The sequence below is a fragment of the Myxine glutinosa genome, chromosome 1 (assembly GCF_964187855.1).
Source record: "Myxine glutinosa chromosome 1, kmMyxGlut1.1, whole genome shotgun sequence".
NCBI classification, from domain to species: domain Eukaryota; kingdom Metazoa; phylum Chordata; class Myxini; order Myxiniformes; family Myxinidae; genus Myxine; species Myxine glutinosa.
This window is the reverse complement of record NC_136261.1, coordinates 346,626,718-346,653,394: the sequence shown is the minus strand read 5'-3', so window position 1 is coordinate 346,653,394 and position 26,677 is coordinate 346,626,718. Positions and strand designations below refer to the sequence as shown.

Genomic DNA, 26,677 nt, shown 5'->3' with positions numbered 1-26,677 from the left:
AAAGGTTTTGATACTCTGTCGGAATTTTTCTGATAAATAAATATGAGTTATTGTCTCAAATGTAAAAAGAAAACCAAATCTAAAAATATCACTTATGTTAAAGCTAAAAATAATAGAGTTTATCAAAAAGGAATATGTCAAGTGTGTGGCTCTAAAAAGTGCCAATTCATCTCTCCTAAAAGTGGAGGAGACATACAAAAGTTTCTGTCAGGAAGTAAATTTACAACAACTGGAATTCCTGGGGAACTACATCTACCTGGATATTCTTTCTGTGGTCCTGGAACAAACCTGGATAAAAGATTAGATGAGGCTGACAATCCTAAACCTTGGTCCAAGCCTATAAATAGGGTTGATGAAGTGTGTATGAAGCATGATATTGATTATGGGAATACCACTACATTGGATGAAAAACATGAAGCAGACAGAGAAATGTTGTATAATTTGTCTTTGATACGAAATCCTACGTTGAGAGAGAAAGTTGATAGGTTTATTGTGAAAAAAATGATAAGTGTTAAATTGAAACTTGGTCTTGGTTATTCCCCAAAAAACTATTAAACTCCAATGATGTCATCAAGACTGAGGCGCTTTTGGCTAATGAATTACATAAACCTATAATCACAAAGTTTAAAAGAAGGAAAGTTTATTCCAAATACACTGACCACATATGGTCCGCTGATTTAATTGAACTAAATAATGATAAGGGATACAGGTATGCTTTAACCGTTATTGATTTGAGGAGTAGATTTGCCTGAGTTGTTCCTTTAAAAAATAAAAGGGGTGATACTTTAATGTTAGCCTTTAAGTTAATATTTGATAGGGATAAAAGAAAACCAAAGAAACTGTGGACCGATGAGGGAACAGAGTTCTATAACAAAATATTTATGAAATTTCTTAAGGGGAAGGGTATTAAATTATACAGCACCTTTAATGAAGGAAAGGCAGTTGTTGTTGAGCGTTTTAATCGTACTTTGAAAGAGAAATTATATAAAAAATTCACACAACTCGGTTCTCAACAGTGGGTATATTTAATTGAGGATATTGTAGATAATTACAATAATACAGTTCATTCATCAACAAAATCAAAACCATCAGAAACATTTACAAAATTAGAATATGAAAAGGAGATTAATTTGAGAAAACCTAAGTTCAAAGTTGGTGATATTGTAAGAATATACAAATGGAAAAGCCATTTTGAGAAAGTTTATACACAAAAATGGACTCGTGAATTATTTAAGATCGTGGATGTAATGGATACAGTCCCTTGGACTTACAAATTATATGATATGAATGGGGAAGAAATCTTGGGTTCAATTTTACTCAAAAGAATTACAAAAAACACAAGTAAACAGATAATAACAACAAAGAAAGAAGAGTTGAGAAAGATTAATGGAATAAGAAGTTATAAACATCAATTATATTCAGAAGAGATAAATAAGAAAGCATTGGGGGCTTTTGATGATAAGAGGTTTATTTTTAAAAATGGAATTGATTGTCTCCCTTATGGTCATAAATATATAAGTGATAAGATATAAACGATAACTTATATATATATATAATGGGTTAGGGATTTTAAGGGGCTACCGCCACCTTTTTTCCCTATCAACCAGACTAATGGAGGTTTAAAAATGGTGTAGATAAGAACATTAACTGTAGGATCATAGGTTCATAAGGCCAGAAGGATCATAGGTCCATAAGGGTAAATATTTGTTTATGAGTGGTCTAATGAAGGAGGATTGAGGATGGGTGTTAATGGGTGGTCTAGGATCATTGATACTTGGTTCATAAGGTCAGAAGGATTATAGGTTCATCATATAGAAGGATCATTGTTTGAGTGGTCTAATGAAGGATAGGTGTTAATGGGAATTAGAGGGTGGAAATATAGAGGTGTTTAATCTGGGGGAAATTAACATGTAAGTCAATGGGGTCCAGGATCAACATATATACACTACTCCCTCATCCTTGCTGTTGAAGGTATTGTGTTTAATGAAGGTATACAATTAATCTCCGAGGGTCTTCATGATTTGGTTCAATATAAATTATGAGTCTGACGGACAGCTGCGTCTCGTTTCACACCCCCGACTAATAAATATATGAATGATCGTTTTTTGTTTTTTTAAGGCCATTTTTCCCCGCTAGAGCGGGGGTTAGCCTTGCGGGCCCCATGACAATCATGGTTCCCTGTTTGAGGCAATGTTTTTATGGCCGGATGCCCTTCCTGACGCCAACCCTTAGTCACCTTTTACGATGCGCAGGGATACGGTGTACCTATTCTAAGCCGGGGTACACACCGGGATCATTCATCCCAGCAAGCTGGTACTCAATTTGCCGACCTCGGAAGGATGACAGGCTGAGTCAACCCCCCTGGTGTTAATTCAGCGATCGACCGGGATTCGAACCCAGGATCCTAGGATCCCAAGCCTGCACCCTAACCGCTAAACCAACACCAGACTACCCCTACTATATTACGTAAAACCTGAAGACACCCCCTCCCCTTCCAATCAACACCAGATCCAACCAAACAAAGCCAATGGAAATCTCACACAACAAACCCCATCAGTGTATGATCAGCAGAGGCCCACAGATGTGATGTCTTACGTCCACCAGAAAACCAAGATGTTGGCCATATTATTTTGGCTTGGTGCCATGGTTGGTGGAGTCGAGCGACAAATATAGGTGGGGCCCGGCAGCTGTTTACCCAATAGGTGCACATTTCAAAATTTTACCCCCCAACAAAAACCCTAACAACAACAATAACAACAACCACGTGGAGCTCTTGTAGACCCGCGACACGTAGTTTTGGGTCATTTGGGTCTTTTGGATCCTCCGGGCCTTTAAGGGTATTTTGTGTCTTTGGGGTGTTTTGGGTCTTCAGGGGCTTTTGGGTATTTTGGGTCTTCAGGGTCTTTTCGGTCTTTGGGGTATTTTAGGTCTTCAGGGTTTATAAGGGTATTCAGGGTTTTTGTGGTATTTGGGGTCTTTGCCGTATTTAAGGGTCTTCAGGGTATTTTGGGTCCTTTGGGTCGATATGGGTATTCAGGGTATTTTTGGGTCTTTTTTATTCTTTTTTTGTATTCAAGATTGAGGCTCGTGAAAGAGCTAACATTAATCGCACAAAAAGTCAAACCGACACACAAAACACAAAACAAGGGGAGCGGTAGACAAGATGGGGAGAGAGGGGGAAGGACACAAACACAACACCTGAGAGCAGGGACATCGAGAGAACAGTGGGAGGGAGAGGGCTTGGGGGGAGGTGGGAGAGGTATAAAACATATGGACACTGCAAGAACTTCCAGGAAAGAAGTTGGAATTTAAAAAAAGTGGATCTGGGGTGAATTAGCAGGGGTAGAAAAGATCAAGGTTTTGGATGGGGGAAGATAAGAGATGGTGGTGAACAGCTGTTTTAAAGACCTGGAGGAAGGAGTGGGATTGAAGGGAGTGGGGGAGTTTGTTCCAGAGGCAGGAGAAAAGGGGAATGAAAGAGTGAAGGTGAGCAGAGAGCCTAGATTTTGGCAGTTTCACCAGAAGAGGGTTGCTGGCAGATGTTGTGCGACCTGAAGGAATATTTGGGGGACAGAGCACAAAGAGAGCTGGGGGAGCAAGGCCGGAGAGGAGTCGGTAGAAGACAGAAGAACCACCAACCTGCCTGCAGCGAGTGAGTGAAAGGCCCTCGGAGTTGGCTTCATCGCAGGAGATTCCAATGATTCTGAAAGCTTTGGTTTCAACAGCGTGAAGCCGAGCTTGGTGTGAGGCAGGAACACCGGCCCAGAGGGGGGAACAGTATTCCATTGAGCTGCGTATGAAAGCCTTGTATGTGGTGACGAGCTCAGGTGTGCAAAGGAATGACTTCGCACGACGGAGGATGCCCAGTCGGCGACTGGCTTTGGAGGCCAGCTTGGAAATGTGGTTTTCCCAAGAAAGATCATGGCAGATAGTGAGGCCCAAAATCTTGAGCGACAGAAGTTCTTGGAGAGGATTGTTGAGAAAGTAGATGGGAGGGTTGTCCAGTCGGTCTTTTCGGAGAGACATAGTAAGAGTGTGAGATTTGTCGGGATTGAAAGACATGTTCCACTTGTTTGACCAGTCTGTGATTTTGTCCAGGTCTGCAGAGAGTGAGGAGGCTGCAGGCTGTTAATATGAGGGATGAGGAATGGAGCGGCAGAGAGTGGAGTCATCAGCAAAGAGATGGAGAGGATTTTCCAGAGTCGGAGAGATCATTGATGAAGACCAGAAAAAGCACAGGGCCCAGAACACTACCTTGGGGAACTCCAGCCAGAACAGGTAGGGAGATGAGAGAAATCCATTCAGGGCCAAACGTTGATTACGACCACGGAGGAAGTCTGCAAGCCATGCGTGGAGATTTCCATTGATACCATAGGAGGAGAGTTTGGTGAGCAGAGCTGGGTGCCAGACCGTATTGAAGTCATGTGATATGTCAAGGGAGACAGCTCTGATTTCCTGTTTGGCATTGAGGACCTCCATCCATTGTTGAGACAGCAAAAACAACATGTCCAGAGTAGAATGACCTGGTCTGAATCCAAATTGATGATCGGAGATCAAGCCATTGGAGAACAGGTAGGATTTGACAACCGAAGCAATGTTGGATTCCATGACTTTGCTGATAATTGGGAACAGGCTGATTGGTTTGTTGTTGCAAGGATCTGTTTTTGCACCTTTTCAGTCTTTGTGTAAAGCGGTAATGTTTGCTGATTTCCAAGATGCTGGCAGATGACCTTGAGCAAAAGAGAGGGTGAAAAGAACAGAGAGAGGGTGATATAGAGCGGCAGAGCAGGATTTTAGGACCAGTGGGCTGATGCCGTCTGGTCCAGTTGCAGAATCAGAGTCGAGGTTTGACAAACGCTTCTCCACCTTGTCAGGAGAGAAGGACACAGAGTCCAGGAGCAGTTGGGTTCGACTGGGAAAGGTGGGAACAGAGAGAGATGGGTTTGGGACACAATATTTTGAGGCAACCACAGAGTTGAGGCATTCGGCTTTGTCACGTGCGGTGTCAACTGTGTAGCCATTTGAGGTAAGGGAGGGGATGGAGGGGGAACAAACACCAGAAACGGATTTGACCAGACGCCACCAGGGTTTGGAGGAAGGAGACAGGTTTGAGAGTTCAATCTTGAGTGTGGAGAGATAGTGCTTCCTGGCACTCCTGAGGGTAGACACACACTTGTTCCGAGCTTGGTGGAAGGAACTGAGATTGCCTTCAGTTGGATTTGCCTTCCAAGAGGCAAAGGCAAGTTGTTTCAGGGCAACTGCCTCGCCACAAGATTCAGTGTGCCATGGACGGGAGGAAGGGTAAGACAACTGAAGACGAGATGGGATAAATCTGTGCATGAGAGAGAGCAGTTTGCTTTGGAAGAATTCCGAGGATGAATTGATGTCCGAGGCAGTGGAGATGGGAGATCAGTCCAGGTGATTGATGGCTGCTTGCAGCCCGTGCCAGTCGGCCTGAGTGAAATGCCAGACTCGTCGGCGCTGAGGAGGCTCTCTGAGAATGGCCAGAGAGATGTCCACTTTAACAAGTACATGATCAGAAGAACGGATTGGAGCAGAAGAAGCCCTCACTGTGCAACCCCTTCACCATCAAAGCTTTCGTCCTCCTCATCCTTCCCTTTCTTGTAACTCTTCTGTAATCTCTGACACTATCAACTGCTCTCCATACCTCCCCCTCTCATCCTTCATCTTACCCTACCCTTCCCCTCCCCTGTACCCGATGCTCCCCCTCTTTCTTCATTGACGGTGTGGACCTCAAACATCCGGGGCCTTCGCTCAAACCTGACTGATCTCTCCATACAGGTTGCTTCTGACAATCCAGACTTGATCTGCTTAACAGAAACTTTCCTCCTTCAAGATGTCTCCGATTCCTTAATATCTCTTCCTGGTTACTCCCTCCTCCGGTATGATAGACCTGAGCCTCGTCCTGGTGGTGGGGTGGCTATCTTTATCAAAAACTCTCTTCCTCACTCTCCTTGCACTGCCCTCTCTCCACCTCACCCCCAGGAGTACCTCTGGCTACGGCTTCCTCTCCGCTCCCACCTTTTGTTCAGATGTGTTCTGTTCCATCTTACAAACAGTGATGACTCCATTTACATTTCACTGTCTGACAACATGGACCAACTTCTATCCACTCATCCCAACTCTCTCTTCCTCATATGTGGTGACTTCAACTGTCATCATGCCAGCTGGTTCGGTGTGGGTCCTCTCTCACCAGTCATGGCACCTCAGCAAAGGACTTCTGTGACTCACTGGGATTGACACAATCTGTCAATTTCCCGACCCGGATCTCAGCCAATGGAGTATCTTCTCTTCGAGACTTGGTAATGACAAACTTCCCTGCTAATGTCTGCTGCTCTTCTACTGCTCCAATCGGTTCTTCTGATCATGTGCTTGTTAAAGTGGACATCTCTCTGGCCATTCTCAGAGAGACTCCTCAGCGTCGACGAGTCTGGCATTTCACTCAGGCCGACTGGCACGGTCTTCAAGCAGCCATCAATCATCTGGACTGGTCTCCCATCTCCACTGCGTCAGACATCAATTCTTCCTGGGAATTCTTCCAAAGCAAACTGCTCTCTCTCATGCACAGATTTATCCCATCTCGTCTTCAGTTGTCTTACCCTTCCTCCCGTCCATGGTACACTGAATCTTGTGGTGAGGCAGTTGCCCTGAAACAACTTGCCTTTGCCTCTTGGAAGGCTAATCCAACTGAAGGCAATCTCAGTTCCTTCCACCAAGCTCAGAACAAGTGTGTGTCTACCCTCAGGAGTGCCAGGAAGCACTATCTCTCCACACTCAAGAATGAACTCTCAAACCTGTCTCCTTCCTCCACATCCTGGTGGCGTCTGGTCAAATCCGTTTCTGGTGTTTGTTCCCCCTCCATCCCCTCCCTTATCTCAAATGGCTACACAGTTGACACCGCACGTGACAAAGCCGAATGCCTCAACTCTGTGTTTGTCTCAAAATCTTGTGTCCCAAACCCATCTCTCTCTGTTCCAACCTTACCCAGTCGAACCCAACTGCTCCTGGAATCTGTGTCCTTCTCTCCTGACAAGGTGGAGGAGTTTTTGTCAAACCTCGACTCTGATTCTGCAACTGGACCAGACGGCATCAGCGCACGGGTCCTAAAATCCTGCTCCGTCGCTCTATCTCACCCTCTCTCTGTGCTTTTCACCCTCTCTTTTGCTCAAGGTCATCTGCCAGCATCCTGGAAATCAGCAAACATTACCGCTTTACACAAAAAAGGTGCAAAAACAGATCCTTGCAACTTCAGACCAATCAGCCTGCTCCCAATTATCAGCAAAGTCATGGAATCCATCATTGCTTCAGATATCAAATCCTTCCTCTTCTCCAATGGCTTGATCTCCGATCATCAATTTGGATTCAGACCAGGTCATTCTACTCTGGACATGCTGCTTCTGCTGTCTCAACAATGGATGGAGGTCTTCAATGCCAAACAGGAAATCAGAGCTGTCTCCCTTGACATATCACGTGCCTTAGATACGGTCTGGCACCCAGCTTTGCTCACCAAACTCTCCTCCTGTGGTATCCATGGAAATCTCCATGCATGGCTTGCGGACTTCCTCTCTGGTCGTAGTCAACGTGTGGCCCTGACTGGATTTCTCTCATCTCCCCTTCCTGTTCAGGCTGGAGTTCCCCAAGGCAGTGTTCTGGGCCCTGTGCTTTTTCTGGTCTTTATCAATGATCTCTCCGACTCTCTGGAAAATCCTCTCTATCTCTTTGCTGATGACTCCACTCTCTGCCACTCCATTCCTCTTCCCTCAGATCGGCAGTCTGCAGCCTCCTCACTCTCTGAAAACCTGGACAAAATCACAGACTGGTCAAACAAGTGGAACATGTCTTTCAATCCTGACAAATCTCACACTCTTACGATGTCTCTCCGAAAAGACCGACTGGACAACCCTCCCATCCACTTTCTGAATAATCCTCTCCAAAAGGTTCTGTCGCTCAAGCTTTTGGGTCTCACTATCTGCCATGTTCTTTCTTGGGAAAACCACATTTCCAAGCTGGCCTCCAATGCCAGTCGCCGACTGGGCATCCTCCGTCGTGCGAAGTCCTTCCTGGGCACACCTGAGCTCCTCACCACATACAAGGCTTTCATCCGCAGCTCAGTGGAATACTGTTCTCCCCGATGGGCCGGTGCTCCTGCCTCACACCTAGCTCGGCTTCACGCTGTTGAAACCAAAGCTTTCAGAATCATTGCAATCTCCCGCGATGAAGCTATCTCCGAGGGCCTTTCACTCACTCACCGCAGGCAGGTAGGTAGGTGGTCTTTCTGTTTTCTACCGACTCCTCTCCGGCCTTGCTCCCGCAGCTCTCTCTGTGCTTTGTCCCGCAAATATTCCTACAGGTCGCACAAGATCTGCCAGCAACCCTCTGATGGCCAGCAACCCTCTGATGGCCAGCAACCCTCTGATGGCCAGCAACCCTCTGATGGTTAAACTGCCGAAATCTCGGCTCTCTGCTCACCTTCACTCTTTCATTCCTCTTTTCTCCCGCCTCTGGAACAAACTCCCACACTCCCTTCAATCCCACTCCCCCCTCCAGGTCTTTAAAACAGCTGTTCACCACCATCTCTTATCTTCCCCCATCCAAAACCTTGATCTTTTCTACCCCCCACTAATTCACCCCAGATCCACCTTGTTTGAAATTCCAACTTCTTTCCTGGAAGTCCTGGCAGTGTCCATATGTTTTATACCTCTCCCACCCCCCCTTCCCATGCCTCCCCCCCCCCCCCCAAGCCCTCTCCCTCCCACAGATCTCTCGATGTCCCTGCTCTCAAATGTTGTGTTTGTGTCCTTCCCCCTCTCTCCCCATCTTGTCTACCGCTCCCCATGTTATATGTTTTATGTGTCGGTTTGTCTTTCTGTGTGATTAATGTTGGCTCTTTCACGAGCCTCGATCTTGTATACATAAAAAAGAAAGAAAAAAAAGAAGAAGAGCGGCAGGCATTTGCAGGGAAATTAGTCATAACCAAGTCCAGATGAGAAGATACTCCATTGACTGAGATCCGGGTCGGGAAATTGACAGATTGTGTCAGTCCCAATGAGTCGCAGAAGTGCTTTGCTGAGGTGCCATGGCTGGTGAGAGAGGAACCCACACCCAGCCAGCTGGCATGATGACAGTTGAAGTCACCACATATGAGGAAGAGAGAGTTTGGATGAGTTGATAGAAGTTGGTCCATGTTGTTCGACAGCGAAATGTAAATGGAGTCATCACTGTTTGGAGGACGGTAAAGAACACATATGAACAAAAGGTGGGAGCGGAGTGGAAGCCGTAGCCACAGTTACTCCTGGGGGTGGGGAGGAGAGAGGGCAGTGCAAGGAGAGTGAGGAAGAGAGTTTTTGATAAAGAGAGCCACCCCACCACCAGGACGAGGCTCAGGTCTATCATACCAGAGGAGGGAGTAACCAGGAAGAGATATTAAGGAATCAGAGACATCTTGAAGGAGGAAAGTTACTGTTAAGCAGATCAAGTCTGGATTGTCAGAAGCAACCTGAATGGAGAGATCAATCAGGTTTGAGCGAAGGCCCCGAATGTTTGAGGTCCATACCGTTAATGAGGAGAGAGGGGGAGCATCCGGTGCAGGACAGGGGAGGGGTAGGGTCAGATGAAGGATGAGAGGGGGAGGTAGGAAGAGCAGTTGATAGTGTGTCAGAGATTACAGAAGTTACAAGAAAGGGAAGAATGAGCAGGACGAAAGGTTTGATGGTGATGGGATGAGGCACAGTGAGGGGTTGTTTGAGGGGGGGGGGGGGGGGCAGAGGAAAGTAGAAGGTTGGGGGAGGTGGAGGTACGAGATAGAAGAGAGACGAAGTGGGGAGGAGGCAGCTTTGAGAAGGAGGTGGGAGGAGGGAGAATTTGGGAGGGATGGTTGGGGGGGGATTTGAAGAGGAGGGGTAGGGGGGGGAGTTTTGAATGGGAGGGGAAAGGGGGGAGTTTACGAGGCGAAGGGCAAGGGGGGAGTTTAGGAGGGGAGGGGAAAGGGGGGAGTTTAGGAGGGGAAGGGCAAGGGGGGAGTTTAGAAAGTGGATGATTAATGAAAGATGAACATTTATAACAAATTGGGTTTGTTGTGATTTTCAAGTTAGCGATCCGTTTAAGAACGATGGAGGAGGGGTGGAATGAATGAGAATTTAGAGCATGTAGTGAGAAAGAATTATAAGAGATTGAAATTTTTTTTGAAATGGAATGAGTTGAAGAGGAAATTGAAAGGAGCCTTTTAAATAGGAAGAAAAACAGCGTGTTGTAATATACCACTGAATAAAACACTCCAGGGGAAAGTTTAAACATATTTAAACAAAACCGTGAAGAACAATCTTATATTCACAAAAATACCAATGGGGAGAGGGAGCCGAGAGGGACACCACGAGTCACTTGAACAGGGCAAAAGGTGCAAGGCAAAGGGATAATGGGGGCAGGGCGAGACAGCGCACATGGACAGAGGCAAAAGCACACGATGGGACAAAAGCACACGAGGAGAAAGGGAAATAAAAGTTTTTTTTGTTTTTTTTGGGGGGGGGGGGCGGGTTGGGGGTTTCAACGTTAGGCAAAGAGTAGATGTTCGGTGAAGTTTGGGGGAGAAGGGAAAATCAAAACAAAAAACCTAGCAAAACAGCGAAGGAAGGAACAAACTTCGACGGGGGAAGCCTGAGGCTGCAAGGCCTCACACGCGGCAAACAGAAACGATTAATTTACGAAAGATAAACACCGAGAAACTTCCAAGGGACACACTATAGGTTCACACACCGAAAGATAAATACAGTTTCGACAAAATACAATTGTGAACAGACTTAACTTTGAAAATGTGGAGACCGTGTGGAGCTTCGAAAATCCGTGACGTCGTCTCCAGATTTCGCGAGATCTCTCAATATCTCAGATAGTTTCAATAGTTTCACCTCTTTATCTCAGAAACCGCTCCATGGAAAAAATTGAAACATAGCTCATTGTAAAGAACTCCATATGGGGAATAGGTGTTGTTAACGATGACGTTATTGGTGCCGTAATTATGACGTCATAATTCGACAGGGAAAACGCTTGGTCTGATCAGTTTGAAATTTATTGAGCGTGATCTGCACAACAATTATATTAGAGAATATAAATTTATGACGTTATCGTTCATGTGGTCTGGCAGCCATATTGGATCAAAGAAAAAAAAATGTAAAAAAAACAGAAGAGTTGGCTCGCGCCAAGTTGACTGCGCAGCGTAAGCATTTTATGAATACCATCTAGTTTATTTCTGTGTTGCTTCTTTTGTTTCCTTTCCAATGAACAGTGTGTGTAATAAACCTGACTTGGTCCCGGGTGAATACTGACTATGGCAGCTGCTCATTTGGTGCATTTAAGGACCCGTTGAGAGACAATTGGTCTCCACGCCACATAGAAGACCACATCAGGTGTCTTTAATGCTCGGCCTAAATTAGATCAAGCCAAGTGACGCTTGACCGTTTTCTGGCTCCCAATCTGTACGGTAACACGGAATTCACTTTGACGTGACCTACTGGATTCAAACCGGAAACTGGGAAGAGTGACGACTGCTAGAATATATTTGTTTATAATCAAAGTGCTATTACTCGTGCCCATCCATTGTGTAATTAGGCTGCAGATTAAAGCATTTGGTTGGTGAAGATAATGGATATCCGTTTGACCCAATTGACCATCTAAGTTCTCAATTAGAAAGAGTTCTGCCATCAGCGTGTTGCAAGAACAAAGAAATGTGTGACAAAGAACAAATAAATACTTCAGAAATAATAATATCATTGAGGAGAACCTGGTCCTCTGCTTTCTTTGCAAACTAGGAAACATTGCTCTCAACCTGCAATGATAGCATGGATTGAAAGAGGGACAATGGATAAATCTTCTTCACCTCTTCCCAATCTTAAAGAGAATGGCAGGGGCAGGAAGCCTCCGCTCTAACTAAAGCACGATTCGGGGAGATGGTGAGCAAGCCCCGCAATAAAAATGTGACCTAATCTAGAATGTTAACGGGTAAAATAATCAAAAGGATCATTGCGGAGGAAGGTTGAGCTGACACGTGGGTTAATGGGAGAGTGAACCTGCCCGCTGACGTTGGGCTGGATTGGTCAACGTACATGAGACCAACGAAGCAAGAGAAAGCAGAAACAAGAAAACTGAGTTGGCTTTCGGCTGTGAAGCTTACCTTCATTTTGGTCTCAATCCACTTCATACTTGTGGCAGCTGTTGGTGGGAAAATTGGGAAAAGGGCCCAGGTGGGGGTGGTGGAATGAAACAAGGGTTAGGTCCACTGGGATCAAGGAGATATAGAAGCAAGCAAACAATATTTTTTTCCCTACTAAATGTGCAAGGATCCTCTTCTTTAATGGCTACAGTTATCACCACATTGGTGTGGGGTTAGCCGAGGAAGGCTTGGCCTAAACACCGGGATGGCAGTTTATAGCTGGGTCTGGATTCGAACCCAGGCTAGACCGCTTAGAGGCGAGTGCTTACCTCCAGGCCATCCAGCTAGTCCGTAACTGTGCAAGGATATTATAAAGAAATATTAAGTGCAATGATGTTTCAAAACACCACAAGGAGCTTCCTGTACAAGAAAAGAAAAATATAGGGGCAATACCCCTGGCACTCACCTGGTAGAATAAACAGTATACTGCACTAACTAAAGGTATTTTAAACCAATTTCAATGATTGCTAGAAGACAGGGCAGCATGAAGAATCATACCAACATAATCATAAGACTTTAAACAAACAAGCAAAAAAATACCTATTTTGGGGGGCAACCCCCACCCTCCCCCAACCCGGTATACCTCGTCAGAACCCAATTTTTATAATGCCTTGAACAAACATTGGTACATCACGGGTGATTAAGGTTGTGGCGAAGTTTCATCGAAATCGTGTGTGTAGTTTCAGAGAAGAAAGCAAACACCTATTCTTGGGGGAACCCCCCCCCCCCCCCACCCCCGTAGACCCCGTAAAGGGGCAGATATTTCTAATGCCATGAACAAACTTTGGTACACGGGTGGTGAAGGTTGTGGTCAGGTTTCATCGAAATTGTGGGTGTAGTTTCAGAGGAAAAAGCAAATTCCTATTTTGGGGAATCAAACCTGGATCCACTTTGACCCCGGTAAACCCCCTTTGACCCCGATTATTTTAATGTCGTGAACAAACTTTAGTCACAACACAACAAATATCATTTGTGCCAAGTTTGGTCACAATCCCTTTAGCAGTTTCAGAGAAGAAGTTGCAAGTGTTTACGGACGGACGGACTAACTGACGGACAGTCAACGCGCCATCGCATAAGCTCCCCTGAACTTTGTTCCAGGTGAGCTAAAAAAATAAAAAAGGTCTGTCTGAAGGACAATATGACTAACGTAAGGTCAAGCAACACGTGAAAATAAATCGTCAAGCAATTGAACTTAAAACAATAATATAAGTAATTTTAATCATGGAGATAAATTAAACAATACCCAGATGATTGGTCATAAAGGATTGGTCTACATACTGAACCTACATGAGTTCAACATTCATCATCTACCCCAGCATTGAACAACCATCCGAGCCCGCATGCCTCTTTCACTCCACCGAGGTGGCAACTCACACCAGATTACGATGTCATAATGGATGTAGGCTGCCGTAAGGAACTCGTGGAGGAAAGGTCGCATCAGCTCGTGACCCGATTCAGCACATGACCTGTGGTCTACGGGTTGGAGTGACATCAATGGCATTTAAAAGACCACGCCATGCATTTTATAAAGGCTTTAATTCAATCATTAGTGTTTCAAAACCTCCATCTGTGAAAACGTGCCATTGATTAAAAACAAGTAAATAAATATAATGATAACTTTTGGTAGTCCGTACGGACTTGCTGGGTCGCGCTTTTGCCGACACCATTCATTCTATGCATACGAGAAGGCCGCCATATTTGTTAGTGATAAAGATCAGTAGCCTTCTTAGTATCCATTATAGTCTCGAGAAATACAATGCATTCAAAAAGTATTCAGACCCCTTCACTTTTTTCACATTTTGTTATGTTGCAGCCTTATGCTGAAATCGTTTAAATTCATTTTTTCCCTCGTCAATCTGCACTCAATACCCCATAATGACAAAGAGAAAACAGGATTTTAGAAAGTTTTGCAAATTTATTAAAAAGAAAAAACGGAAATATCACAATGGCATAAGTATTCATACCCTTTGCCATGACACTTGAAATTTAGCTCAGGTGCTGCCCATTTCTTGATCATCTTTGAGATGTTTCTACACCTTGATTGGAGTCCACCTGTGGTAAATTCAATTGATTGGACAAGATTTGGAAAGGCACACACCTGTCTATATAAGGTCTCCCAGCTGACAATGCATATCAGAGCAAAAACCAAGCCATGAGGTCGAAGGAACTGCCTGCAGAGCTCAGAGGCACAGATTTAGGGAAGACACAGATTCTGGTGTGATCTGGTGTGATCTGGTGTGATTGTGTCGAGGCACAGATTTGAGGAAGGCTACAAAAAAAATTCTGCTGCATTGAAGGTTCCCAAGAGCACAGTGGCCTCCATCATTCTTAAATGGAGGAAGTTTGGAACAACCATGACTCTTCTTAGAGCTGGCCGCCCGGCCAAACTGAGCAATCGGGGGAGAAGGGCCTTGGTAAGAGAGGTGACCAAGAACCCGATGGTCACTCTGGCTGAGCTCCAGAGATTCTGTGTGGAGATGGGAGAAACTTCCAGAAGGACAACCATCACTGCAACACTCCACCGATCTGGGCTTTATGGCAGAGTGGCCAGACGGAAACCAAGCAGTTCAATCTTGGTTTCATCAGACCACAGAATCTCGTTTCTCAGTCTGAGAGTCCTTTAGGTCCTTTTTTGCAAACTCCACGCAGGCTTTCATGTGTCTTTCACTGAGGAGAGGCTTCTCATCCTTCCCTTTCTTGGAACTCTTCTGTAATCTCTGACACACTATCAACTGCTCTCCCTACCTCCCCCTCTCATCCTTCATCTTACCCTACTCCTCCCCTCCCCTGTCCTATACCCGATGCTCCCCCTCTCTCTTCATTAACGGTATGGACCTCAAACATCCGGGGCCTTCGCTCAAACCTGACTGATCTCTCCATACAGGTTGCTTCTGACAATCCAGACTTGATCTGCTTAACAGAGACTTTCCTCCTTCAAGATGTCTCTGATTCCTTAATATCTCTTCCTGGTTACTCCCTCCTCCGGTATGATAGACCTGAGCCCCGTCCTGGTGGTGGGGTGGCTATCTTTATCAAAAACTCTCTTCCTCACTCTCCTTGCACTGCCCTCTCTCCTCCTCACCCCCAGGAGAACCTCTGGCTACGGCTTCCTCTCCGCTCCCACCTTTTGTTCATATGTGTTCTGTACCGTCCTCCAAACAGTGATGACTCCATTGACATTTCACTGTCTGACGACATGGACCAACTTCTATCCACTCATCCCAACTCTCTCTTCCTCATATGTGGTGACTTCAACTGTCATCATGCCAGCTTGTTGGGTGTGGGTTCCTCTCTCACCAGTCATGGCACCTCAGCAAAGGACTTCTGTGACTCACTGGGATTGACACAATCTGTCAATTTCCTGACCCAGATCTCAGCCAATGGAGTATCATCTCTTCTAGACTTGGTTATGACAAACTTCCCTGCTAATGTCTGCTGCTCTTCTCTTCTGCTCCAATCGGTTCTTCTGATCATGTGCTTGTCAAAGTGGACATCTCTCTGGCCATTCTCAGAGAGCCTCCTCAGCGTCGACGAGTCTGGCATTTCACGCAGGCCGACTGGGACGGAATTCAAGCAGCCATCAATCGTCTGGATTGGTCTCCCATCTCCACTGCCTCTGACATCAATTCTTCCTGGGAATTCTTCCAAAGCAAACTGCTCTCTCTCATGCACAGATTCATCCCATCTCGTCTTGTCTTCAGTTGTCTTACCCTTCCTCCCGTCCATGGTACACTGAATCTTGTGGTGAGGCAGTTGCCCTGAAACAACTTGCCTTTGCCTCCTGGAAGGCTAATCCAACTGAAGGCAATCTCAGTTCCTTCCACCAAGCTCAGAACAAGTGTGTGTCTACCCTCAGGAGTGCCAGGAAGCACTATCTCTCCACACTCAAGAATGAACTCTCAAACCTGTCTCCTTCCTCCAAATCCTGGTGGCATCTGGTCAAATCCGTTTCTGGTGTTTGTTCCCCCTCCATCCCCTCCCTTACCTCAAATGGCCACACAGTTGACATCGCACGTGACAAAGCCGAATGCCTCAACTCTGTGCTTGCCTCAAAATCTTTAGTCCCAAACCCATCTCTCTCTCTTCCCACCTTTCCCAGTCGAACCCAACTGCTCCTGGACTCTGTGTCCTTCTCTCCTGACAAGGTGGAGGAGTTATTCACCTGACAAGGTGAATCTCGACTCTGATTCTGCAACTGGACCAGACGGCATCAGCCCACTGGTCCTAAAATCCTGCTCTGCCGCTCTATCTCACCCTCTCTCTGTTCTTTTCACCCTATCTTTTTCTCAAGGTCATCTGCCAGCATCCTGGAAATCAGCAAACATTACCGCTTTACATGAAAAAGGTGCAAAAACAGATCCTTGCAACTACAGACCAATCAGCCTGCTCCCAATTATCAGCAAAGTCATGGAATCCATCATTGCTTCGGATGTGAAATCTTTCCTTTTCTCCAATGGCTTGATCTCTGATCATCAATTTGGTTTCAGACCAGGTCACTCTACTCTGGACATGCTGCTTCTGCTGTCTCAACAATGGATGGAGGTCCTCAATGCCAAATAGGAAATCAGAGCTGTCTCCCTTGACATATCACGTGCCTTCGATACGGTCTGGCACCCAGCTCTGCTCACCAAACTCTCCTCCTATGGTATCCATGGAAATCTCCATGCATGGCTTGCGGACTTCCTCTCTGGTCGTAGTCAACGTGTGGCCCTGAATGGATTTCTCTCATCTCCCCTTCCTGTTCAGGCTGGAGTTCCCCAAGGCAGAGTTCTGGGCCCTGTGCTTTTTCTGGTCTTCATCAATGATCTCTCCGACTCTCTGGAAAATCCTCTCTATCTCTTTGCTGATGACTCCACTCTCTGCCGCTACATTCCTCTTCCCTCAGATCGGCAGTCTGCAGCCTCCTCACTCTCTGAAGACCTGGACAAAATCACAGACTGGTCAAACAAGTGGAACATGTCTTTCAATCCTGACAAATCTCACACTCTGACTATGTCTCTCCGAAAAGACCGACTGGACAACCCTCCCATCTACTTCCTCAACAATCCTCTCCAAGAAGTTCTGTCGCTCAAGCTTTTGGGTCTCACTATCTGCCATGATCTTTCTTGGGAAAACCACATTTCCAAGCTGGCCTCCAAAGCCAGTCGCCGACTGGGCATCCTCCGTCGTGCGAAGTCCTTCCTTGGCACACCTGAGCTCCTCACCACATACAAGGCTTTCATCCGCAGCTCAATGGAATACTGTTCTCCCCTCTGGGCCGGTGCTCCTGCCTCACACCTAGCTCGGCTTCACGCTGTTGAAATCAAAGCTTCCAGAATCATTGGAATCTGCCGCGATGAAGCTATCTCTGAGGGCCTTTCACTCACTCACCACAGGCAGGTAGGTGGCCTTTCTGTCTTCTACCGACTCCTCTCCGGCCTTGCACCCCCCGCTCTCTCTGTGCTCTGTCCCCCAAATATTCCTACAGGTCGCACAAGATCTGCCAGCAACCCTCTGATGGTTAAACTGCCGAAATCTCGGCTCTCTGCTCACCTTCACTCTTTCATTCCTCTTTTCTCCCGCCTCTGGAACAAACTCCCACACTCCCTTCAATCCCACTGGTCCCTCCAGGTCTTTAAAACAGTTGTTCACCACCATCTCTTATCTTCCCCCATCCAAAATCTTGATCTTTTCTACCCCCACTAATTCACCCCAGATCCACCTTGTTTGAAATTCCAACTTCTTTCCTGGAAGTCCTGGCAGTGTCCATATGTTTTATACCTCTCCCACCCCCATTCCCATGCCTCCCCCCCCCAAAGCCCTCTCCCTCCCACAGATCTCTTGATGTCTCCATGTCTCTCGGTCCCTGCTCTCAAATGTTGTGTTTGTGTCCTTCCCCCTCTCTCCCCATCTTGTCTACCGCTCCCGATGTTATATGTTTTATGTGTCGGTTTGTCTTTCTGTGTGATTAATGTTCGCTCTTTCACGAGCCTCGATCTTGTATACAAAAAAAAAAAAAAAAAAAAAAAAAAAAAAACTCAAACCTAGCCAAAGTGCTGTCACGTCCAGTCAACTGATCCAAAAAAATATTCCCAATCTACAGGATCAACAGGTACGACTAGCGATCGAGAAAATCAGGTGCAAGGTGCACAGGTCAAGCATGGGTAGCAATGTCCTGGGGTTGGACAGTAAAAGTTAAGCTGGTGGTAAAGAATCGTCACCACTGAGGTACAGGATGCAGATCGACTTACACCGACTAGTCAGACCTACCAAACAACGTGTAGTCGATATCGAGCACCAGCAGCTTCTTCCCAGGCCTTGGGGCGTGTAGCATCTCCACGCGGTAATCCTTCACCCGGCGGGCAATTTTTGCCAAGTTCTCCTCACTGAAAATATGGCCACAAACAGTAACCGTCATGTGGGTGTATCAGACACAGTTAACAGCAAGGTTAACGACCTGTACGGACATGACAGATTTATATTTTGGTCGAACCTTTTCAAATTTGCTGGAATTATCCTGCTTCTGGGGATGAACAGTGAAATGCTGCCTGCCTTTCTACAATGGCAATGAGAGTATCGAGACGAAATAGGTATCCGCAAAATTGTCCTTCGGTGAGAAAAAAATAAAATGTTCCAGAACTCACCGTCCACAATTTAACCTGGATACGTTTCTAAATTTGACAGACTCATATACTCCAACCTTCAATGGAAGTAATGAAGGTCCAAGCAACAGCGATCATTTTGTTCAGCACGGGTATTTCTCAGTACAGAGCTCAAACTGATGGCTGCAGTCGTCATTTTCCTACATCCGCTTCAGTCCATGTGTGGAGTATCCACGAATATAAATCTTTAACCAATCAAATGTGTTCAACACCTGTGAAGAAAGGATGCTTTGCTTTTTGTCCATTGTCGGAAAAAAGAATTTTGAATCAATTCCTGCCAATAATTTTGATTTCATGAATTCCATGAATTTCAAGAACAAAATTCCATGAATATTGAATCAATCATCAATGATGATGTTGATACCTTTGCCCAATGGTTTTGGAAATTTTAGTGAAAAGGTCTTATGTTCTGTTGCGTGTTGATCTCAGGGCACTGCAGTGAGTGCACCGGTAACCCAGAGGGTGTCACGTCAGAAAATAAAAAAAAGACACTGATGTGTCCTAAATGTTGTTTTAAGGGTGAAGCCAACATACGACCGGAGACAGAAGGGTAACGTTATCTTACTATAATTCACCAAATGTCCGTCCGTCCGTTCAAAGGTACCGCAAAAACGGCTCAACCGATCGCAACGATATTTTGGGTGGGTATTCCTGGGACCCCTAGGAGTAAAATAGGCTGTATTGTTTTTCCAATTTTTTCCAAGTTTTCCAATTTTCCAGTTTTTCCAAACACGATGGAATAATATTTACCGATATGAACAGTGATGTGGCTTTTGTTGAAATTCTACAAATACTGTTTATTCTACGTACTAGGAGAGAGTAGATCGACTCCTGACGAACTCTTCCTATATAAACGTGCGGCTCCGAAGTAACATGGCAGCGTGTGCAAAGCGACTGAGAAACAGGTGTAGCGGCCGCTTCCGTGTTACAGATTTGGCACGCACTCTTCACACATAAACGTGCGACTGAGAAAGACGTGTAGCGGCCGCTTCCGTTTTGCAGAATTCAATCTTTTTTCAAAATGGGCGCCATGTACTGTTTAGATTTTGATGATTTGTGTGTGATATGATTAAACGGATGTTTATATGAATCGTTTAAAATAAAATAAAAAGCCTTCAATTTCTGATATTTTGCCTTTTCATTTGGGCCTCCCAATTGAAGCCCCGCCCATAGGGCGGGTACCGTTGCTAGTCTTATAAAGAAGTCATTTTCAGTGTGTTTGTGTTGATTGTCTGTCTGTCTGTTTGTGTGTGTATTTGTGTTGTTTATCTGTCTGTGTGTGTGTGTGTGTGTGTGTGTGTGTGTCTGTCTGTCTGTCTGTCTGTCTGTCTGTCTGTCTGTCTGTGTTTGTGTGGTCTGTCTGTCTGTCTGTGTGTCTCTGTGTCTGTGGGTGTGTGTGCAACACCAATGATGCCCAAACTGATTGGCCAATTGCCACAAAATTTGACACATAGACCAAATTGGACATCCCCTTGAATATAGGCTACTTCGTTGTTTTTGACCATGGCTAATGATGATATCACTAAATTAAATGAAAAATTGTATTGTAGCGGTTTGTGGGTGTGGCCTCGACATTATCCGTTTCCGCCCCCTCCCGGCGTCGGATTTGACTTCTTTCTCCCAGCCAATTATTTGTTATGTTTTGGTCGAAAAGCTCTTTGCCTGGGGTTTGAGCCCTGCATACCACCCCCTCAGTGTAGGGTTTGGGGTTCAATGGTTGTCTATCTGGTCCAACCGTGCCTCCCTCCTGCCCCTTCCTCACGGCCTTCCTACTCTCCTGCCCCACCCCAGTCCTCAAACTCTCCTGCCCCACCCCAACCCTCCTCGCCCCCCGGCGCTCCAACTCTCCTCGTTTCCCGGCCCTTCAGCTCTCCTACCCCCACCCCACCCCAGCCTGCCAACTCTACTACCCACCCCTCCCCAGCAATTTTCCTACCCCTCACCTGCCAACTCTGCTATCCCCTCCTTCTCAATTTTTCCCCCTGAGCAACGCCAGCTACACCTGCTAGTAAGAAATATTTATGAATCCCTAATGTCTGCCTTAAGCACAACGATATTGATTAAATGTACCAATTAATGACTTTCCTAAGAATCCCAAATTAAATAAGTAAAAATGTCACATACAGCAATTCAGCTATGCATTAAGCTGACACAGGCAGTCAGTCTGTCACATTCAATACATCCTCAGAAGGTGAATTCCCAAATCACCGAAGCATAGAGGAAAATCCGATTCAACCATCAAAACTGCACCACAGATAATGAAGACGGGAAGTCGGGAACTCTAAGCTGAAAAGGACGATCTGGTTGAAGGATTGGAGAAGTTGGAGGTACGAATAAGCTCCAAGAGTACGCACTGTTCAACACGCCGAGTGTCTTCTCAAAATGGCATGCAAATCACCCAAAATGGTGGAAAAAGAGAGACTACAAGGAGCATTGAAATCGTTGCCAGAGAGAATAACATAACAGAGATGCAATGTCTGACAGGTACCGTAGGTGACGTGAATAGTTCAGGAGGTTCAGCAGAGTAGAATACCTCAAAGGGTAGATATAAGAAGAGAAGCTGAATCTCCACAGACAAGCGCATAGTGGGTTAAAGTTGATCCGCCGTGGTAAAGGAATCGATGAGTGATTAAACCTTCACAGGTTCGCATACAGAAGACCCCGATTCCTCCTTCACTGTGTATGTCGGTTTTAAAATGATATGCATCCATGAAAACAGAGCGTGGCAGCTCAAAATAAGTCTCAATGCCTGTTTTCTGCTTCATCCCCACGTTCCAAAATGCTGTTGCTTTTCAGTCCTGTTGTTGTTGTTGTTCTTGTGACTTAACAGGAAACATAACAGCAAACGTAACCTTTTTCAAGCACATTTCAATGAACATACTGGTCCATAACAGTTAGAACCTTATTACAACATATAACACCTGGTAGCCGATTACAAACACGGACTGAACAGAGCATCGCTGATGAAGACGTAGTTATGGGTGCTCCTTTTCACCCCTTGCTCTGGCATGTAAACTGAAGCTGGTTGCAAAAGGAATAAAAACGAGCAACATGTGAAAGCTGGGACCAAGGTCTGGAGAAATCCAGGGGGATACGGATGAAACATCGCTCGAGATGATATCGGTTCTATCCTGAGCTTGTTACAAAACATGAGGAGTTAGCAATGCCTTTTTAGCCGCGTCGCAGACGCTGCTCATAGAGTGCCCTCTGCTGTTGTTGTTGTTACCACCTCTTCTTCTTCTTCTTGTTCTTCTTGTTTTTGCAGAGAAGACAAAACCTCAAAGCTCCACCCATTCTGGGAACCATAGCTCCACCCATTCTGGGAGAGCCTTCATATAAACAAATATCCACCATTTTATTAACTCGCATAGCCTTGAGGCCTGTTTTGTAGGCCCGTGGTGTCTTCCTCTCTCACACAGTTTTATTTCAAATCAAATTCGATATATCATTTCATTTTTCACAGTCGCTAACATAGTTTTAGACTCGGTTGAAAAAAAACGGGAAGAAAATCCGAATGAAAGTTGCCCTTTATAGACCGAAATGAATTCTCAAAGGCCTGTAACTTCAAGTCCATTGAGATTTTTTTTTTTAAATCGCGGCATGGTCAGTCATACACCGCCCGAAATAAGAGATGGGAAAATGCCGAGATATATATATTTTGTTTAAATCGCGGCATGGTCAGTCATACACCGCCCGAAATAACAGACGGGAAAATGCCGAGATATATTAAAAATTCGTCCATTTGATGACAATCGTCACGATGAAATATTTAATTTATACGTCGTCACAATAATGTGGAGAGAGGAGCATAGCTTCGTTCACGTGTCGCCACATACGGGAAATTGCCAAGATATATTTTTTTTAAATCGCGGCATGGTCAGTCATACACCGCCTGAAATAACAGACGGGAAAATGCCGAGATATATTAAAAATTTGTCGCCACACATGGGAAATTGCCGAGATATATTTTCACTTTGCACAAAAATAACATCAAGTAATCGAATCAATAGGAATGTCCTGTGCCTATAACATCGACGTTATAGGCACAGCTGCATCTAGGCATTGTGTAACATCGACGCGGCTTTTGTTTTAATTAAAACTTTTTGTACTTGTTCTTTTAATAATGGATCCCACTGCCCAAACATAATGTCAAACAGACAAGCAGACATGCAGTACAAACGTGGAAAAGTCCAAAGTTTGGTGAAGTCCGTGTTCAGTCGGGTGCATATTCAAAAATGTCCCTTTCTGCAAAATGTTTGCATGTGTTGGCAGAGACAAAATTAACAAAAGTCTGTGCAGAGAGAATTTTGTCTCAAATATACACAATGTTTTGTTCAAGCCTGTGGCATCCAAAATGGGAAAGGACCACGTTAGACCAAACACCAGGTACAGCATTCGTTTTGCTTTGGGTTTGCCGAGATCCCCAAACCAAACAACACAACACAGTGCAACTACCAGGGATCCCTCTTTGCAGTGGTTGTACCTCCCCCCCACCACCCAACGCAAATATGGGGCCAAATATTTCCCACTCTTCCCTCTACTGCCCAGATTTGTTGTTTGTTTCTGGAGCCACAAGAGAAATTATACTAGATTTTTGCATCTATTGGTAAAAGGAGAACTATGTGTGTGCATCTATTGGTAAAAGGAGAACTGTGTGTGTACATCTATTGATAAAAGGAGGTGTGTGTGTGTGTGTGTGTGTGTGTGTGTGTGTGTGTGTGTGTGTGTGTGTGTGTGTGTGTGTGTGTGTGTGTGTGTGTGTGATCTATTGCCACCACTCGCTTGTATTAACAGGAAATGGTAGAAACTTGACACCTCTCATGCACGGATATTTCCCGTATTTCCTCTATGTTCGTGAGTCCGATTTATATCCAGGAACACCCATCATGGTTAATCATTTTGAAATTGATAATCTTTCATTTAAATGTTGAAAGCTGTGTTTAAAAGAGTATTTGACTTGCAGATTTAGCCCGAGCAACGGCAGGTTAAAAGTGCCCACACTAGCAGAAGTGAGTCACTGTAAACCCACATTTAGCCCACATATGTGAAAGGTCGCATTAGCATTAATTCGTCATTTCAAAAGTCCCATATTCCCAAAGACCAAACTATAAAATGCCACTATTGCTTCACAGGCAATACACATTGCACTGAGTGAGCCATCTTTCAGAGGGGCATCAAATTATCTGCTGGCATTTACTGGCGGAGTTAAAGATCCCACTGTGTCTTTCCACAAATATTTGTCGAGTACTCTTTATAACCAAAGATGATTCACAAATTCCTGGTCTAACCGACAAGGGGCAGGCACTCTGTCGACAGCACAGCACTACTTCAGTAATGATTCAACCAGTGGGTCACTCTCGTAAATGAATCCTGGTCCAATACCCATGGACTAAATAATCAACGTCAATGGTGCAACCAGTATATATACTACTTGTGATCCGGTGAGCAATGTCTGCAAACTCCCAGTCCGAGCAATGCTACAGATACACGTTCTACCTTCTAATCTCACACACTCACCGTTTCTCTACTTCAATGACCTCCTCTTCAATATCAAAGTCATTGATGACATCATCATCTTGAGGAGGTGGTGCCAACACTTCCTCCTATGAAAACAACACAACATGGTATGATACACCGAACAAATTCCTATCATAATAATTACGACATCGTTCCTTATAGCTCACCAGGCTCTCTTCACGACTGCCCATCATCATCACTTTCATGTTTGGCTTCAGTTTAAGAAGGCCCAACTTTACATCATCCTCTGCAACCTTACCTAAAGGAAAAAAACAAAATTGGAATCTTTATAGACAGACTGAAGAGTTACTCCCAAGAAGTTACACAACCATATACAATCATGGCTTCCTAATTCTCTGGGTTTACAGTAATAAGGTATATTTGGTGTGATGTAAGAAACAATGAATGACACATCAATGCTCAGACATTTTGAGGAGCAAGCGCAAAATACATTTCCATCTGCAACTAGAACAGCACTATGTAGCGTGCTTACCTCCGCCAGGCTGAACAGTTTACGTTTTGTATCCCATTGATAGGCCGGATATGCATCCGGATCTTAACAGAAATCAAATCGGCTTGTTTTTGTCACCAAACCAACTCCTCCACTATGTTTTGTCATAGTCCGTCCACAACGTTTTGAGATGTCGTGCTACACTGTATATCATTTTTGGTCCCATCTCTCAATAATGAAGAATCGCTTGGGGAATTTAAAAAAACCTCTTGTATCCGGATCTGGATCTTCACCAAAATCTAATCATTTCGTCCACGTCACACACCCAACCTTTACACCGAATTTTGTCCGAATGCGTCCACGACTTTTCAGATAACCTGCTCACAAACAAACAAAGGACATTTTGCACCAAATATTTAAAGACCTATGGTTGCTGGATCCACCAAGGTTTTCTTTGGGAAACAAGACAGTCCACCTTCAGATTCTTCACCAAACTGTCGTTGCATAACCAGATGATGAAAGAAAAAATAATAATAATAAAATAAAACATTTGGATTAGTGGTAGACCGATATATCGAGCCAGCCGATATAATCGGCCGGCACCTGGCATTTTGAGGTGTCCAGCATCGGCCGATGATGGGCGATATAATAATAAAAAATGTAAAAAATTCTATAAAAAATATTATTAAACTTTACTTTTGATATTTAAAATAATAATAATAATAAACTTTACTTTTTGTGATGTGAGGCAGCTTAATGACCAAATGGTTGCTGGTTTTCAGGATAAAAGTCCAGTAATCAAAAGATTTTGGACTTTTTTAACAACCAGGACACCAACGCTCCATGGAAGCGGCAGGAAGGGTCATGTTATTATCCTCTCTGGGATATATAGATCACAGTATATCTAGGTTCTGGTCTGTTCATCTGTGGTGGACACAATAAGCATAAAATGCCTTAAGAATTCAGGGATTCCTCCAAATTTCTTTCAGTATAGTGCTACAGAGCAGTAGCGGTAAAGGGTAATCATACTTGTTTGTGGTTTATAATCTTTTTAACTCCCGATAATAAAATTTACTTTCGTAAGGGTGTTGGGGACAATATCGCACGTCACAAAAACCTCTTAGGGGTGGTGGGGGGAGGATATTGTTTTGTAATAACCTTCATCTTCACTTCCCCGGTGTGTACCCCGATTTAGAATAGGTACACCGTATCCCTGCGCATCATAAGAGGCAACCAAGGGTTGGAGTCAGGAAGGGCATCCGGCCATAATAAACCGCCTCAGACAGGGAACCATGATTGTCATGGGGCCCGCAAGGCTAACCACCGCTCTAGCGGGGGAAAATGGCCTTAAAACGATCATTCATTCATTCATTCATTCTTCATCTTCACTTCATTAACTTCACTTTTCTGCTCACCTTAACTCCTTCATTCCTCTTTTCTCCCACCTCTGGAACAAACTCCCACACTCTCTTCAATCCCTCTCCTCCCTCCAGGTCTTTAAAACAGCTGTTCACCACCATCTCTTATCCCCCATCCAAAACCTTGATCTTTTCTATCCCCGTTAAAACACCTCAAATCCACCTCTTTCAATCCCCAGCTTCTTTCCTGGGGTTCCTATAAGTGTTCATTTGTTTTGTACCGTGGACCCCCTCGCTCCTCCCCCCTTCCTCCTCCCAGCCCTCCCCCTTCCACAGATCTACCGACGTCCCTGTTCTCTACTGTTGTTGTGCTTGTGTGCTTCCCTCTCTCTCCCCCTCTTGTCTCCCGCTCCCTTCATTGCATGTTTTGTGTGTCTGTGCACGTTTTCATGTTCAATGTGTTAGCTCTCTTACACGAGCCTCGATTCTG

General features: G+C 44.9%; 1 protein-coding gene across 2 annotated transcripts in view; it reads right to left on the bottom strand.

Annotated features, from left to right (window-relative positions):
* Positions 1-26,677, bottom strand: part of UBLCP1 (ubiquitin like domain containing CTD phosphatase 1) — a 76,671-nt gene that overhangs the window by 31,707 nt on the left and 18,287 nt on the right. For both annotated transcript variants that reach the window (XM_068098436.2, XM_078769871.1), the window contains exons 3-7: positions 24,546-24,637; positions 24,379-24,464; positions 18,470-18,585; positions 13,595-13,693; positions 12,182-12,219 (exon numbers count right to left, since the gene is read on the bottom strand). In XM_068098436.2, the coding sequence (XP_067954537.1) occupies positions 12,182-12,219; positions 13,595-13,693; positions 18,470-18,585; positions 24,379-24,464; positions 24,546-24,637 (431 nt within the window). The remainder of the gene's footprint in view (positions 1-12,181; positions 12,220-13,594; positions 13,694-18,469; positions 18,586-24,378; positions 24,465-24,545; positions 24,638-26,677) is intronic.